Source organism: Thamnophis sirtalis, unplaced genomic scaffold, assembly GCF_051295495.1.
Source record: "Thamnophis sirtalis isolate CommonGarterSnake01/CBP01778 unplaced genomic scaffold, rThaSir2_p1.2 scaffold_3, whole genome shotgun sequence".
NCBI classification, from domain to species: Eukaryota; Metazoa; Chordata; class Lepidosauria; order Squamata; family Natricidae; genus Thamnophis; species Thamnophis sirtalis.
The window spans coordinates 175322343-175336722 of record NW_028261383.1 but is presented as its reverse complement, the minus strand read 5'-3'; the positions used below and the strand labels follow the sequence as shown (position 1 = coordinate 175336722).

At 45.5% G+C, this 14380-nt stretch overlaps 2 protein-coding genes across 2 annotated transcripts in view; both read left to right on the top strand.

Annotated features, from left to right (window-relative positions):
• FARSA (phenylalanyl-tRNA synthetase subunit alpha) overlaps window positions 1–14380 on the top strand; it is a 350543-nt gene that overhangs the window by 98871 nt on the left and 237292 nt on the right. The window lies entirely within an intron of this gene.
• DNASE2 (deoxyribonuclease 2, lysosomal) lies at window positions 3025–13742 on the top strand. The gene is made up of 7 exons (XM_087711015.1): window positions 3025–3229; window positions 5769–5881; window positions 7423–7600; window positions 9282–9363; window positions 9777–9941; window positions 12290–12487; window positions 12610–13742. The coding sequence occupies exons 2-7, from the start codon at window positions 5787–5789 to the stop codon at window positions 12966–12968; spliced, it is 1077 nt and encodes a 358-aa protein (XP_087567141.1). The 5' UTR covers window positions 3025–3229; window positions 5769–5786; the 3' UTR covers window positions 12969–13742.

Below are 14380 nucleotides of genomic sequence, written 5' to 3'. Positions count from 1 at the left end.
ATTCCTTCTCGTTGACCTTGCTATCACCTGGTATTGCGATGTCTATGATTGTAACCTTATTTTTCTCAACCAGTGTGAGATTATTATTATTATTGTTGTTGTTATTATTATTAGTATTATTATTTAAGATTTAATCTTCAATTTTATTCATAGTCTGGGACTGATAAAAACATAACAGTTCAAGTACTAACCAAGGAGCTAAGAGCTGTTAGGATAGTGTCTGAGTATATAGACAGTTCTGAGTAGGGTGGTTTTTTTGCAAAGTCAGAATATTCAGAAAAATTTCCAAGTATCTAGGCAACCCATTGGTGAAGGTGCTCACCCAGAAACCAGGAGACTGTGAGTTCTAGTATCCCGTAGGGCATGAAAGCTGACTGAGTGACTTTGAATAAGTCCCCTTTCTCAGCCCAACCTACCTAATAGGATTGTTGCTTTGGAGTAAAGAAAAGGAAGGAGGAGTATTAGGAATGTTTAAGCTCTATTGCTATAAAAGTAAGACACACTGCTTAAGGAAAGATGGAATGTTTATATATTTTTAAAATGGAAAAATAAATAAAAAACTTTATATAAAAAATGTAATGAATATATTTATACTGTATATTGCCCAGAATCCATCACTGAGGGAGATGGTCTATAAGCATGAAATATATAAATAATTATATATAAATAATTATATGTAAAAATACAAATAAAAGTGGGATAAAAATCTAATAAGTAGAAAGAGGAAATAAAAAGTGGATATTCTATCAATACTAGTTACAGTTTAAAATATTAAAGTTACAAGTATTATGATTATTTGGCCTTCTTGTTCATAACATTGAAACTGAGATTAAGGAAGAACATACAGAGTATATCAAGATACTTGTTATGTATGTTAATAAATGTTTTGGTCTTAAGCTAAATAACAATATTGAAATTTCTTTAGTGTCTTGTGGAAAATTTTGCTTAACACTAGTCTTTTTAACACTAGTCATGCTCCATATGAAGTTATTGATAGATTTTTGCCATTTGAAGAGCCGAAGTGCCCCAGTGGTTAGAGTGCAGTACTGCAGGGCACTTCAGCTGACTGCTATCTGCAGTTCGGTGGTTCTAATCTCACCGGCTCAAGGTTGACTCAGCCTTCCATCCTTCCGAGGTGGGTAAAATGAGGACCCAGACTGTTGGGGGCGATATGCTGACTCTGTAAACCGCTTAGAGAGGGCTGAAAGCCCTATGAAGCGGTATATAAGTCTAACTGCTATTGCTATTGCTATTGCTATTGCTATTGCTATTGCATCTATCTATCATCTATCTATCTATCTATCATCTATCTATCTATCTATCATCTATCTATCTATCTATCTATCTATCTATCATCTATCTATCTATCTATCTATCTATCTATCTATCTATCATCTATCTATCTATCTATCTATCTATCTATCTATCTATCTATCATCTATCCATATCTCTTATCTATCCATATCTCTTATCTATCTATCTATCTATCTATCTATCTATCTATCTATCTATCTATCTATCTATCTATCTATCTATCTATCTATCTATCTATCTATCTATCTATCTATCTATCTATCTATCTATCTATCTATCTAGAGCCGAGGTAGTGCAGTGGTTAGAGTGCAGTACTACAGGCCACTTCAGCTGACTTCTATCTGCAGTTCGTTGGTTCTAATCTCACCGACTCAAGGTTGACTCAGCCTTCCATCCTTCCGAGGTGGGTAAAATGAGGACCCAGACTGTGGGGGCGATATGCTGACTCTGTAAACCGCTTAGAGAGGGCTGAAAGCCCTATGAAGCGGTATATAAGTCTAACTGCTATTGCTATTGCTATTGCTATTGCATCTATCTATCATCTATCTATCTATCTATCTATCTATCTATCTATCTATCTATCTATCTATCTATCTATCTATCTATCTATCATCTATCCATATCTCTTATCTATCCATATCTCTTATCTATCTATCTATCTATCTAGAGCCGAGGTAGTGCAGTGGTTAGAGTGCAGTACTGCAGGGCACTTCAGCTGACTGCTATCTGCAGTTCGGTGGTTCTAATCTCACCGGCTCAAGGTTGACTCAGCCTTCCATCCTTCCGAGGTGGGTAAAATGAGGACCCAGACTGTTGGGGGCGATATGCTGACTCTGTAAACCGCTTAGAGAGGGCTGAAAGCCCTATGAAGCGGTATATAAGTCTAACTGCTATTGCTATTGCTATTGCATCTATCTATCATCTATCTATCTATCTATCTATCTATCTATCTATCTATCTATCTATCTATCATCTATCTATCTATCATCTATCTATCTATCTATCTATCTATCTATCTATCTATCTATCTATCTATCTATCTATCTATCTATCATCTATCCATATCTCTTATCTATCCATATCTCTTATCTATCCATATCTCTTATCTATCTATCATCTATCTATCTATCTATCTATCTATCTATCTATCTATCTATCTATCTATCTATCTATCTATCTATCTATCATCTATCTATCTATCTATCTATCTATCTATCTATCTATCTATCTATCTATCTATCTATCTATCTATCTATCTATCTATCTATCTATCTATCTATCTATCTAGAGCCGAGGTAGTGCAGTGGTTAGAGTGCAGTACTACAGGCCACTTCAGCTGACTTCTATCTGCAGTTCGTTGGTTCTAATCTCACCGACTCAAGGTTGACTCAGCCTTCCATCCTTCCGAGGTGGGTGAAATGAGGACCCAGACTGTGGGGGCGATATGCTGACTCTGTAAACCGCTTAGAGAGGGCTGAAAGCCCTATGAAGCGGTATATAAGCCTAACTGCTATTGCTATCTTCTCCTAAGCGCAGCTGCCTGGGCATGGGCAAGCGCCGCCAAACGCCTTCCGCCACCCGCGCCCGACGCTTGCTGAGCTTGGCATCGCCTTCGGTTTCTGCCCGGGGCTTTGTTGCTGCTGCCGCCGCCGCCGAAGAAAAGTGGGCAGGGTGGGGCTAAGGCACGTGATTGTCTCCTCCGTGGGGAAGTGAAGCCCTGCGAGGTTTTGCTGGCTCAGCTTTTGCCAAGCTCGCTCGCCCGCTTCTCCTTCCCTTTTCCACCTGGAGCGAGGCGGAGAAGCGCGGCGCGTTCGGTCGGCTGTTTTGAGCCCAGTCCCCGTTGTCCCGCTCGGGTGGCGGCCCCACCTGAGTACGTCCGTCCTCCGGAGCGTCCGAAAACGCTTCTTACGGCCAGGTGAGTCCGCTTAGCAACAGGCGAGGCGAGAAGGAGCAGATCCCTCGGCAGGCGCGGGGCAGGAAGTTGAGTCAGAGGACGGTCCGCAAGCGGGTTGCAGAGCGCCGGCCGAGCGCTTTCTGTGCGCGCTCGCTCCCTTCTTCTGTGATTTCGTTCCGTGTCTTCCGCCCCGGAGAGCTTTCAAGCCGGGAGGAGAGACTCCCTGCCTGGGATGAAGACTCGGCCTTCCCGACGCCCTTCAGGAGCGTTGGGTTCAACTCCCAGTTCCCAATAATTGTGCTATGCAGGGAATGTGGGCATTGCAGTCTAAGACAGTGTTTGTCAACCTTGTCAACTTGAAGATGTCTGGACTTCAACTCCCAGAATTCCCCAGCCAGCGAAAAAACACTGTCCTAGACACTGAATTGTTTATACGCGAATGCTGGCTGGGGAATTCTGGGAGTTGAAGTCCGGACATCTTCAAGTTGACAAGGTTGACAAACACTGGTCTAAGATAAGTGGAATTCAGCACTTGTGGTTGCTTTATGCTTCGGTGTGAACGTGTCCTTTGAACACAGTTGTAAGTAGAGTTCCAGGGACTATGCAAGACAGCCATAATTTGTATTTCAGGATGACAAACTCCATTGGCTAAATGGGGAAGTGAAAATAAGTGGGAAGAAAATGTAAAAGAACCGAACTATTGGCTTATTGGAAAGCGGAAAATACGGTACGTTGAACAATAAGCCACTTTCCCATCCCTTAAAGCAGTGTTTCTATGCTGGCTGGGGAATTCTGGGAGTTGAAGTCCAGACATCTTCAAGTTGACAAGGTTGAGAAACACTGTCCTAGACACTGAATTGTTTATACGCGAATGCTGGCTGGGGAATTCTGGGAGTTGAAGTCCAGACATCTTCAAGTTGACAAGGTTGACAAACACTGGTCTAAGATAAGTGGAGATCATCAGGTCGGGGAAGGTTGATCTAATTGCCCCGCGTTACTCCTTGGATTAGAATGAGATGCACGGAGGTGTAAAGTCTCTTTTGGGTTAGTCCGATGCGGGGTTGATTTTCCCACTTTTTGAGTTTTCTGCGCCCTAATCCGAGTCTGAGTTATTGGGGGGGAAGAAGTAATAATTGCACTTTAACGAAAGGTGCGTTGTTCATGTGACTAGAGAGGCAACGTGTAAGGCGTTGCTCACGTGGATCGGTGCAGCGAGTGATGGTAAACCGACCAGTTCTCCGTTGTGCAAATTCAGCACGTGTGGTTGCTTTATGCTTCGGTGTGAACGTGTCCTTTGAACACAGTTGTAAACAGAGAGCTCCAGGGACTATGCGAGACAGCAATAATTTGTATTTCAGGATGACAAACTCCATTGGCTAAACGGGGAAGTGAAAATAAGTGGGAAGGAAATGTAAGAGAACCGAACTATTGGCTTATTGGAAAGGGGAAAATACGGTACGTTGAACAATAAGCCACTTTCCCTTCCCTTAAAGCAGTGTTTCTCAACCTTGTCAACTTGAAGATGTCTGGACTTCAACTCCCAGAATTCCCCAGCCAGCTGGGGAATTCTGGGAGTTGAAGTCCGGACATCTTCAAGTTGAGAAGGTTGAGAAACACTGCCTTAAAGAATGCTTGGTTAGCCTTTTTTCTCTTTCTTTTTTCTCAATATATTTTAGACTGTGTTTGCTAAAAAACTATACCGTGTACGGGCTCTGGGAAGTCGGGGGGGGGAGGGGAGGGGGGGTGTTGGGGGGAGGGAGGGGGAGGGAGGGATATAGACTAGGTTGGGTTAGATTTCAATGTAATGCGACTTCACATGTATACTGTTTTTCTTTAATTTCTCTGTAAAAATAGGATAAGTTAAGTACATTGACATATAGTGGAAATACACCAAGGGGAGGAGGAGTAGAGGGATAGAAGAAAGATGGGTAGAGAGGGGATGGGAGAGAGGATGGGAGGGAGGGTGAGAAGGAAGGGAGGGAGTGGATTGGGAGAGAGGAGTGGCAGAGGGGGAGGGGAAGTAGGGTAGAGGGCAATGATGGAGGGAAGATAGAAAGTTGGAGGGGGTGGAAGAAAGATGGGTAGAGAGGGTGGGAGAGAGGGTGGGAGGGAAAAGTGAGAAGGAAGGGAGGGAGCGGATCGGGAGAGAGAAGTGGTAGAGGGGGAGGGGAAGTAGGGTAGAGGGGGATGATGGAGCGAAGATAGAAAGTTGGAGGGGGGTAGAAGAAAGAGGTGTATGGAGAGTGGAAGAGGTATATTGGGTTGCTATTTTTGGGGGTATCGTTGTCAAGAGGAATTGGCTGCGATTATTGTTTAATATTGTATGGCCCCGGCTATGCACAGTATATATGTGAGTGTATGAAAATGAAAAAATGGAAAATAAAAACCTTTTTCAAAAAAATAAAATAGAAGAATGCTTGGTTAGAAAACTGCCTTCAGTTAAATTAAAAAAAAAGGGGGGGAACCTCATGAGTATACTTAACACATAATGTTAGGGTAATAGTAGAAGTGATAACTGTCCCGACTTTCATTTTTAGCCATGGTTGTACATCCTTTGCAGGAATTCTGCAGAATCCTGATGCTGCTCGTTCTGGCGCTGTCTTTGGCTCTCACATACAATGTTGTGTATGGGAGCATTTCCTGCTATGACGACTCTGGGAAGGCCGTGGATTGGTATGTGTCTCTTTTACCTGGCTGTTTTCTCAAAAAAGATCCCTTTCCTGCCCTTCATCAAAGTCTCTAGAGCAGTGTTTCTCAACCTTGGTCACTTGAAGATGTCCGGACTTCAACTCCCAGAATTCCCCAGCCAGCGAACGCGTTCGCTGGCTGGGGAATTCTGGGAATTGAAGTCCAGACATCTTCAAGTGACCAAGGTTGAGAAACACTGCTCTAGAGCAATTTACAAGAAGTGAACTAAGTTCTCCTCCTCTCCCTTTCCCTCCTTGGCCTTCCAGTTTCCTTGGCAGTTTTACCCCAATCACTGCAACCATCATCCGTGAACAAGAGGTGTATTTGAAATGCCTTTGTCCAAGAGATTCAAGCAGTAAACTCTACCCTGGCTGCCTTTTAGTTCAGAAATCGCATTTATTTATTGCATTTATCAACAATCGCATTCTACACGGACTCTCTCGGTGGTGTACAGTTAAGACAGAAGTACATATAATGAAACAATAATCCTTTGAAACTATCCAAATTGTTCATAAGTTACTACAAACAAAATTCCTAATGGATGTATGGATGACCGTACCCAATGGAACATCTTCCTTCTTGAGGTCCTTCTAAAGGTCCAAATGATTCCTGGCAGAAGAAGATTGGTCTGTGACGCAGGTGCCACCTCTGGGAAACATCCTATTTCTCAGTGACGCTGTCTTTGAAATCCCGTGAGACTCACCACTTCCCTAGACTGCCTCAGGAATTTGCATCCCTAATATGCTATTATCTCAGGGCTGTTAAATTCATGGCCCATGGGCCGGCTGTGTCACACATTGTTTGTGTGTTTGTTTATTATATTTATATGCCGCCCTTTCCCCCCGAAGGGGACTCAGGGCGGCTCACAACTCAAATCAGGGAAGGGGGATACAGACAAAAATTAAAAAACGAAACATAACAATGCATAATTTAAAACACACAACAGTCATACCATTTGAGGAGGGGGGCAACAGCTCTTTAGCCCCAGGCCTGTCGGAACAGCCAGGTTTTAAGGGCTTTGCGGAAGGCCTGGAGGGTGGTGAGGGTTCGAATCTCCACGGGGAGCTCGTTCCAGAGGGTCGGAGCAGCCACAGAGAAGACTCTCCTCCGGGTAGTCGCCAGTCGGCATTGGCCGGCGGATGGAATTCGGAGGAGGCCTAATCTGTGTGATCTAATGGGTCTTTGGGAGGTGATTGGCAGCAGGCGGTCTCTCAAGTACCCAGGTCCAATACCATGAAGGGCTTTATAAGTGACGACTAGCGCCTTGAAGCGTATCTGGAGACCAATAGGCAGCCAGTGGCCAACATTGGCCATGCCCACGCCCAATTTAGTGAAGGGGGAAAAAAGTTATGATACGTCACGTGACCCCACACGGTGCCCGCTGCTGCAAGTTTGACATCCCTGCTCTAGCCGATGTCCTTCCAGTTTGTAACTCTTCATCCTACAAAGAGGTCCTATCGCATACTTCAGTGGGAATTAAATGCAGTTTTCTCATCCGTGGCTGGTTGCGATTTCTGTTTTTACAGGTTTATTGTTTACAAGCTGCCAAAGGCCCATCACAGCTCCCCAGTGGAAGGCATGCGGTACATGTATCAAGACGGACGTACCCGGGGCTGGGTGCAAGGCAGGAGCTGGATGAACAGTACTGAGGGAGCTGTAGGCAGAACACTGAATCAGCTGTACCTGGAGGCAGCAAACCGGCAGGTGAGTTTTGCAGAAAGAGCAGCGATGAACCGAGGTGGCGCAGTGGTTAGGGTGCAGCACTGCAGGCCACTTCAGCTGACTGCTATCTGCAGCTCAGCGGTTCAAATCTCACTCAGCTCAGGGTTGACTCAGCCTTCCATCCTTCCGAGGTGGGTAAAATGAGGACCCGGATTGTTGTTGGGGGCAATACGCTGACTCTGTAAACCGCTTAGAGAGGGCTGAAAGCCCTATGAAGCGGTATATAAGTCTAACTGCTATTGCTATTGCTATGAAGCGGTATATAAGTCTAACTGCTATTGCTATTGCTAACAATCTGTGGGTTGTTTTGCAAATGAATAGTGTCCTAGAAGACCACCGTTAACTAAGCCTCCCCTTTTCTCCTGCAAGAGTAGTGACTGGGTCACGGAAGGAAGGGTGATGCCTCCTAGTCTAGCTCAGGGACAGCTTCTTCTTCCCATCCCCCCACCCCCAGTCTGCCTCTTAAGGGCCAAAGACGGAGAGCATCCAATCTCTGGGTCACTGCCCAGCAACAAATAGGATGTAATGTTTGTTGGGACAGGCAAGAAGAAGGCACACTCAGCTGCATAGCAAGTAGGATTTCTGCATCTGAAATGTTTGACATCTGTCAAGGAGATCAATTGAATTTAAGTTTAGCAACATGGTTCCATATAAGTCTAACTGCTATTGCTATTGCTATTTTTCTCATGGTTCCAAATTAAAAATCATGGGGTGATGGGGTAACGTGGCTCTCGCTGGAAAGATTCAAGTTCTAGTGGCCAAGATTTCCCTTGAATCACCCCAATGACGACTTGTCCGTCACAAGTAGATCAACCTGACCAATAGCAATAGCAGTTAGACCAGGAAAGGGATTGGATGCTAAACTGTGATAAAGGCCACAGTAGCTGTGGCTGGCTGCCATAGGTCCTCTAACGTTTTTAGACTGTGGAACTTGTTAGTTTAAAAAAAATCCCAGAACCTGAGAGGTGGCACAGTGGTTAAATGCAGCACTGCAGGCTACTTCAGCTGACTGCAGTTCTGCAGTTCGGTGGTTCAAATCTCACCGGCTCAGGGTTGACTCAGCCTTCCATCCTTCCGAGGTGGGTAAAATGAGGACCCGGATTGTTGTTGGGGGCGATATGCTGACTCTGTAAACCGCTTAGAGAGGGCTGAAAGCCCTATGAAGCGGTATATGTCTAACTGCTATTGCTATCTATCTATCTATCTATCTATCTATCTATCTATCTATCTATCTATCTATCTATCTATCTATCATCCATCCATCCATCCATCCATCCATCCATCCATCCATCCATCCATCCATCCATCTATCCATCTATCTATCTGGGTGAAATGAGGACCCAGACTGTGGGGGCGATATGCTGACTCTGTAAACCACTTAGAGAGGGCTGAAAGCCCTATGAAGCGGTATATAAGTCTAACTATTATTGCTATTGCTATTGCTAACCTCTGGCCAAGACATAAAACAATATGTCAAGTCATGAACATAAATGTCCCCTGGAGGGAAGGGTTTGAAATAATAATAAGTCTCCCCTTAAAAAAAAAATAGCTGTGGATACCTAAAGCATTCAAGTGAATCTTTTTTTGCCATTAATCTCTCATGAAGCTGCTCTTGTTCTGCTTGAAAAACTCTACTCTACCTGTGTTTTTATTTTCCCTCCAGAGGGCGGAGGAGATGGCCTATGTCCTGTATAACGATGAACCTCCAAAGGAGAATTTCTCTGGTTCTAAGGGTCATACAAAAGGTAAGAGCCGAGGTGGCGCAGTGGTTAGGGTGCAGTACTGAAGGCCACTTCAGCTGACTGCTATCTGCAGTTCGGCGGTTCAAGTCTCACCGGCTCAAGGTTGACTCAGCCTTCCATCCTTCCGAGGTGGGTGAAATGAGGACTCAGACTGTGGGGGCGATATGCTGACTCTGTAAACCGCTTAGAGAGGGCTGAAAGCCCTATGAAGCAGTATATAAGTCTAACTGCTATTCCTTGCATCAAACGTATTGGAAGAAATAGGCTAGCTGTGACCTGCCGTCTCGAACTTTCCTTCAGTTTAGTCTCTGGTGAAGCAGACAAGACACCCAGTATTCCACTTCTGGGACTTTTAAGACAGCTGGACAGAGGTTGACTGCATCCTTTGGTTTTCTCCCCCCCCACCCCCACTTCAGGGGTCATCCTCCTGGACAGAACTCAAGGATTCTGGCTTGTTCACAGCACACCTCGGTTTCCTCCCAGACTGGATGAGAAGGCGTACGCATGGCCCCACACTGCCTTGACTTACGGACAGAGCTTTCTGTGTGTCACCTACCCCTACAGCCAGTTCAAAGCCATAGGTAAGGTATGAGGGTTGGGGGGGGGGGGGACGTTAGGATGCTTAGAAACTTAATGCTGAAAATCAAAACCTTGCAATTATTTCAGGGCATTTAGCAATAGCAATAGCAGTTAGAGTTATATACCGCTTCATGGGGCTTTCAGCCCTCTCTAAGCGGTTTACAGAGTCAGCATATCGCCCCCGACAACAATCCGGGTCCTCATTTTACCCACCTCGGGAGGATGGAAGGCTGAGTCAACCTTGAGCCGGTGAGATTTGAACAGCCGAACTGCAGAACTGCAGTCAGCTGAAGTAGCCTGCAGTGCTGCATTTAACCACTGCGCCACCTCGGCTCCTATTTGGCTAGGAAGTGCTAACATGTCTTTCCCAAACTAAAATCTTCTTGAATTTGTGGCTTGCACAGGAGAATGGATGGATTATGAAGATGTAGATAGGATAATCAAGGCAGCAGAGTCCTGGATCTGTAGCTGAAGTTAGAACATCACTTGTCGGCTGTGACCAGGGGGGGCCTTTCGGATGGTCACTCACGCCCTCGTCACCTCAAGACTGGATCACTGTAACACGCTCTACATGGGGCTGCCCTTGAAGAGCGTTCCAAGACTTCAGTTAGTCCAGAATGCAGCCGCGCGAGCGATTGTGGGTGCACCTAGGTTCACCCACGTTACACCTATCCTCCGTGAGCTGCACTGGCTTCCCATTGGTCTCCGGACACGTTTCAAGGTGCTAGTTGTTACTTTTAAAGCCCTACATGGTTGAGGACCTGGCTACCTGAGAGACCGCCTCCTGCCACTTACCTCCCAGAGACCTATAAGATCGCACAGACTAGGCCTCCTCCGGATTCCATTGGCCGGTCAATGTCGGCTGGCGACTCCCCGGGGGAGGGCCTTCTCTGTAGCTGCTCCAGCCCTATGGAATGATCTCCCCGTGGAGGTCCGGACCCTTACTACTCTTCCGGCCTTCCACAAAGCGATTTAAGACCTGACTGTTCCGGCAGGCTGGGGGCTGTTGATTTATCCAGCCCCATTCTAGGCTATATGAATGTTGTGAAATTTTAATGTCTGTTCTTTTTAATTTTTATATGTTCCCCCTTCCTGCTTTTATCTGTAAGCCGCCCTGAGTCTCTCGAGAGTGGGCGGCATACAAATCCTAATAAACAGTTAAACAGCAGAGCTATTACCATGGAAACGACGGGAGGAGGAATGTCATCTTCCTAAGAAGCATAACTTCTAAAATTATTGTTCAAGAGCCACAAAAATTTGTGGGGAAGAATTCCAGCCAAACATTTTGACACTTAGCTTCCCTGAAATGCACGTGTCAATATACCATCCAGTCATTTTAACCATGCCATGCCAAGCCTTCCAGCAAAAATGGTAGGGCAGTCCGTCGCTTGTCCCCGCAAAGGAATAGCATATGCACAAGCAGGAGACCATCACTAAGTAGCACCATCTCTCAACATGATCCCATTTCAAGAAGCAGACTATTCCTATGGATAAATTGAGGCAGATTCTACACAAGGTAGTGCTATATTCCTAGCTTCCCACATTAGCAGCTGCATTCAGCTGCTCCAAATCCCCAAAACTCTGGATTGCAGCTTGTTTTTAAGAGTCCCTGCCTCCTTGCCTTCTCTCCTTCCTAACAGCCAACAAGTTGCCTTGGAAAGCCAGTCAGTTAATAGTGTTTTTTTTTTTTTTAGCTTCATTACAGAGACAAGCACGATGAGAATGGGGATATGGAAAGATGTTGCCAGCCCAGTTTTGGCAGTAAGATCCCACAGATTGGGCCTCCTTCGGATGCCGTCAGCCAGACAGTGTCGGCTGGCAGGCCCCCCGGAGGAGAGCCTTCTCTGTGGCTGCTCCGACCCTTTGGAATCAGCTACCCCCGGAGATCCGGACCATACCCACCCTCATGGCCTTCAGGAAAACTGTAAAAACCTGGCTGTTCCAGCAGGCCTGGGGCTGTTGACCTCATTGTTGAGGTCCAGCCCTGATCAGAACGAATGCATGTGGTGTTGCTATTTTAAACCGTTTTCTTTCGTTATGTGTTCGTTATGTGTCTTTTCTTTTTTTGTAAGCCGCCCGGAGTCCTTTGGGGTTGGACGGCATATAAATTTTATTAATAAATAAATAAAATCCTCTTGTAAGCCAGGTGAAGGAAGTGCTGGTTCAACTTTGGCAAATGAAGAAAGCAAAGGGTCTTTCTGAGACTGGAGAATGTAGATCCCAGCAGCACAGAAATATCCTTCGCTGTTCTCAAGACCACAGAGGTGTCAAAATGTTTTTCCCCCCGCAGCAGGATAAATGTGCTCCCAACCAATGAATCTAATACTGTACACCCGTATTTCTGCCTTAGGGAATCAGCTGCTCTTCACGGAGCCCCATGTCTACGATTATCAGGTCCAAGGGGCCTTTGCCCGGGATCTGCCTGCCTTGTTGAATGCTTCCGAGGGAAAACATGTTCAGGAGGAGCCATGGACCTCCCAGATGACTCTGACATCAAAAGGGGGCAAGGAATTTGTCAGCTTTGCAAAATTCCGTTCCTTTGATGACGGTAAGTAATGATGGAGGGATGGTAAGTCTTGGTAGGTGTAGAAAGCAGTGGAGTTACTAGAGGGAGTAAGGGAATGTGGTCACTGAGTTGCGTCAAAACTTGCTATTATTTCAACTCCCCAGATCTGTACTCCGGCTGGTTGGCCCAGGCTCTTGCTACCGATCTCTACGTTGAGTTCTGGCTGAAGTCTCAAGGGATTTTGGCATCCAACTGCTCTGGGCAGTACAGAATCTACAATGTGGAGAAACTGGCGTTCCAGCACCCAGCTACCACCTTCTTTTCCACATCGGACCATTCCAAGTGGTGCGTTGGAACAGAGAGTGACTCCGGGTGGGCCTGTGTTGGAGACATGAACCGTAATCTTGCAGAGGAACACCGTGGGGGTGGTACCGTCTGTTGCCGTGATGTCACAATTTGGAAAAGCTTTCACTCCTTGGTACAGAACTATACCAACTGTGATACAACAGGATACGGACTCTAATGGGCCAAGATTGTCTGTTATGAAGGGAGCAGAATTCGGTTAATTGGGAACGAGGACTAGGGATGACTCAAAGGAATAATGGTTCCCCCTGCCTGTCTTCTTCACAGCATATTAACTCCCTACATAGCTCATGCAGTGAGTTGTGCTGTTGCTTTGATCTCCTTATTTTTCAGACAATGGTTCCTTTGTGTTCTGGACTGCTTCCATCACTATTTTTCCCCCTGTTACATGGCAACATTTCCAAGGGGTTACCTGAGCTATGTGGGAAAATACAGAAGGAAATTCTTTTCCTGAAATAGAAAATGTATATGGCGTTTATTTTGTATAATTTCCCAAAATCTGAGTATTCCAAGGAAAATATTTTTATGTTGCAAATTCTACGTGTATGAGAGAAATAGGCTGATCTGAGAGGCTGAACCTCTCTGCCCGCTTCTAACGGGAACGCCTTTAACAAGGCCGCTGTAGCCTGTTTAAATATAGCATCTCTTAAACCACAGCAACCCCAAACTTATTAACTTCCACACGTGTATCATAATTCTGTATATTTACAGAATACATGGTCTACTGAAGTAACTCAGTTTGAAATGGAGTGACTCGGTCTCCTCTCTCGTCGTTCTTGGCTAGCTCATGAATATAGTTTCATCACCCAGCAGGTCGTGGAAGATGATCTCCCACAAACACAGAGGTGGATAAAAGAAGCAGAGTCTTTCAGAATGAGAAAAAGAAAAATACCAGAGACAAAATGAATAAAAGCTAAAATGCTTTAAAGATGTGTTTTGATGTGTTCATCTTTAAATCCTTTTATCTGTTTTTACAAAAAAAAAAACAGGCCTGGTCAAAAATATCTTGTGCAATCTGAAATGGTAAGATATTGCACACCTGGGCTGCCATCTCCTTTGAACGAAGCTACAGATGAGAAGCCAAGTGGGAATTTAGGAACTTCGGGGCAATTATTCTGAGCAGGCCATAATCATAGGTGTCGTAGTCAAGAAGAGACCGGACAGCCACTTGTCTGAAATGATAACAGGGTCTCCTGCTTGAGCAGAGAGTTGGACTAGAAAACCTCCACAGTTCCTTCCAACTCTGATATTCTGGGTACTTGAGAGACCGCCTCCTGCCAATTACCTCCCAAAGACCCATTAGATCTCACAGGGTCGGCCTCCTCCGGGTGCCATCTACCAGCCAATGCCACCTGGCTACTACCCGGGGGAGGGCCTTCTCTGTGGCAGCTCCGGCCCTCTAGAACGAGCTCCCCGCAGAGATTCGGACCCTCACCTCTCTCCAGGCCTTCCGAAAAGCCGTCAAAACCTGGCTGTGCTGGCAGGCCTGGGGGTGATGAGTTCCCCTCCCCTCTCGACCTGTGTGGCTGTGTGATTCTTGGCTATTTTAACTACTTGTATTGTACTCTGTGT

Bases quoted from the DNA above. Each gene is read 5' to 3' on its own strand.
- DNASE2 (XM_087711015.1), top strand. From the start codon at position 5,787: ATGCTGCTCGTTCTGGCGCTGTCTTTGGCTCTCACATACAATGTTGTG. The intron at 5,882-7,422 runs GTATGTGTCTCT...CTGTTTTTACAG, and splicing joins TCTGGGAAGGCCGTGGATTG to GTTTATTGTTTACAAGCTGC. The intron at 7,601-9,281 runs GTGAGTTTTGCA...TTTTCCCTCCAG, and splicing joins TGGAGGCAGCAAACCGGCAG to AGGGCGGAGGAGATGGCCTA.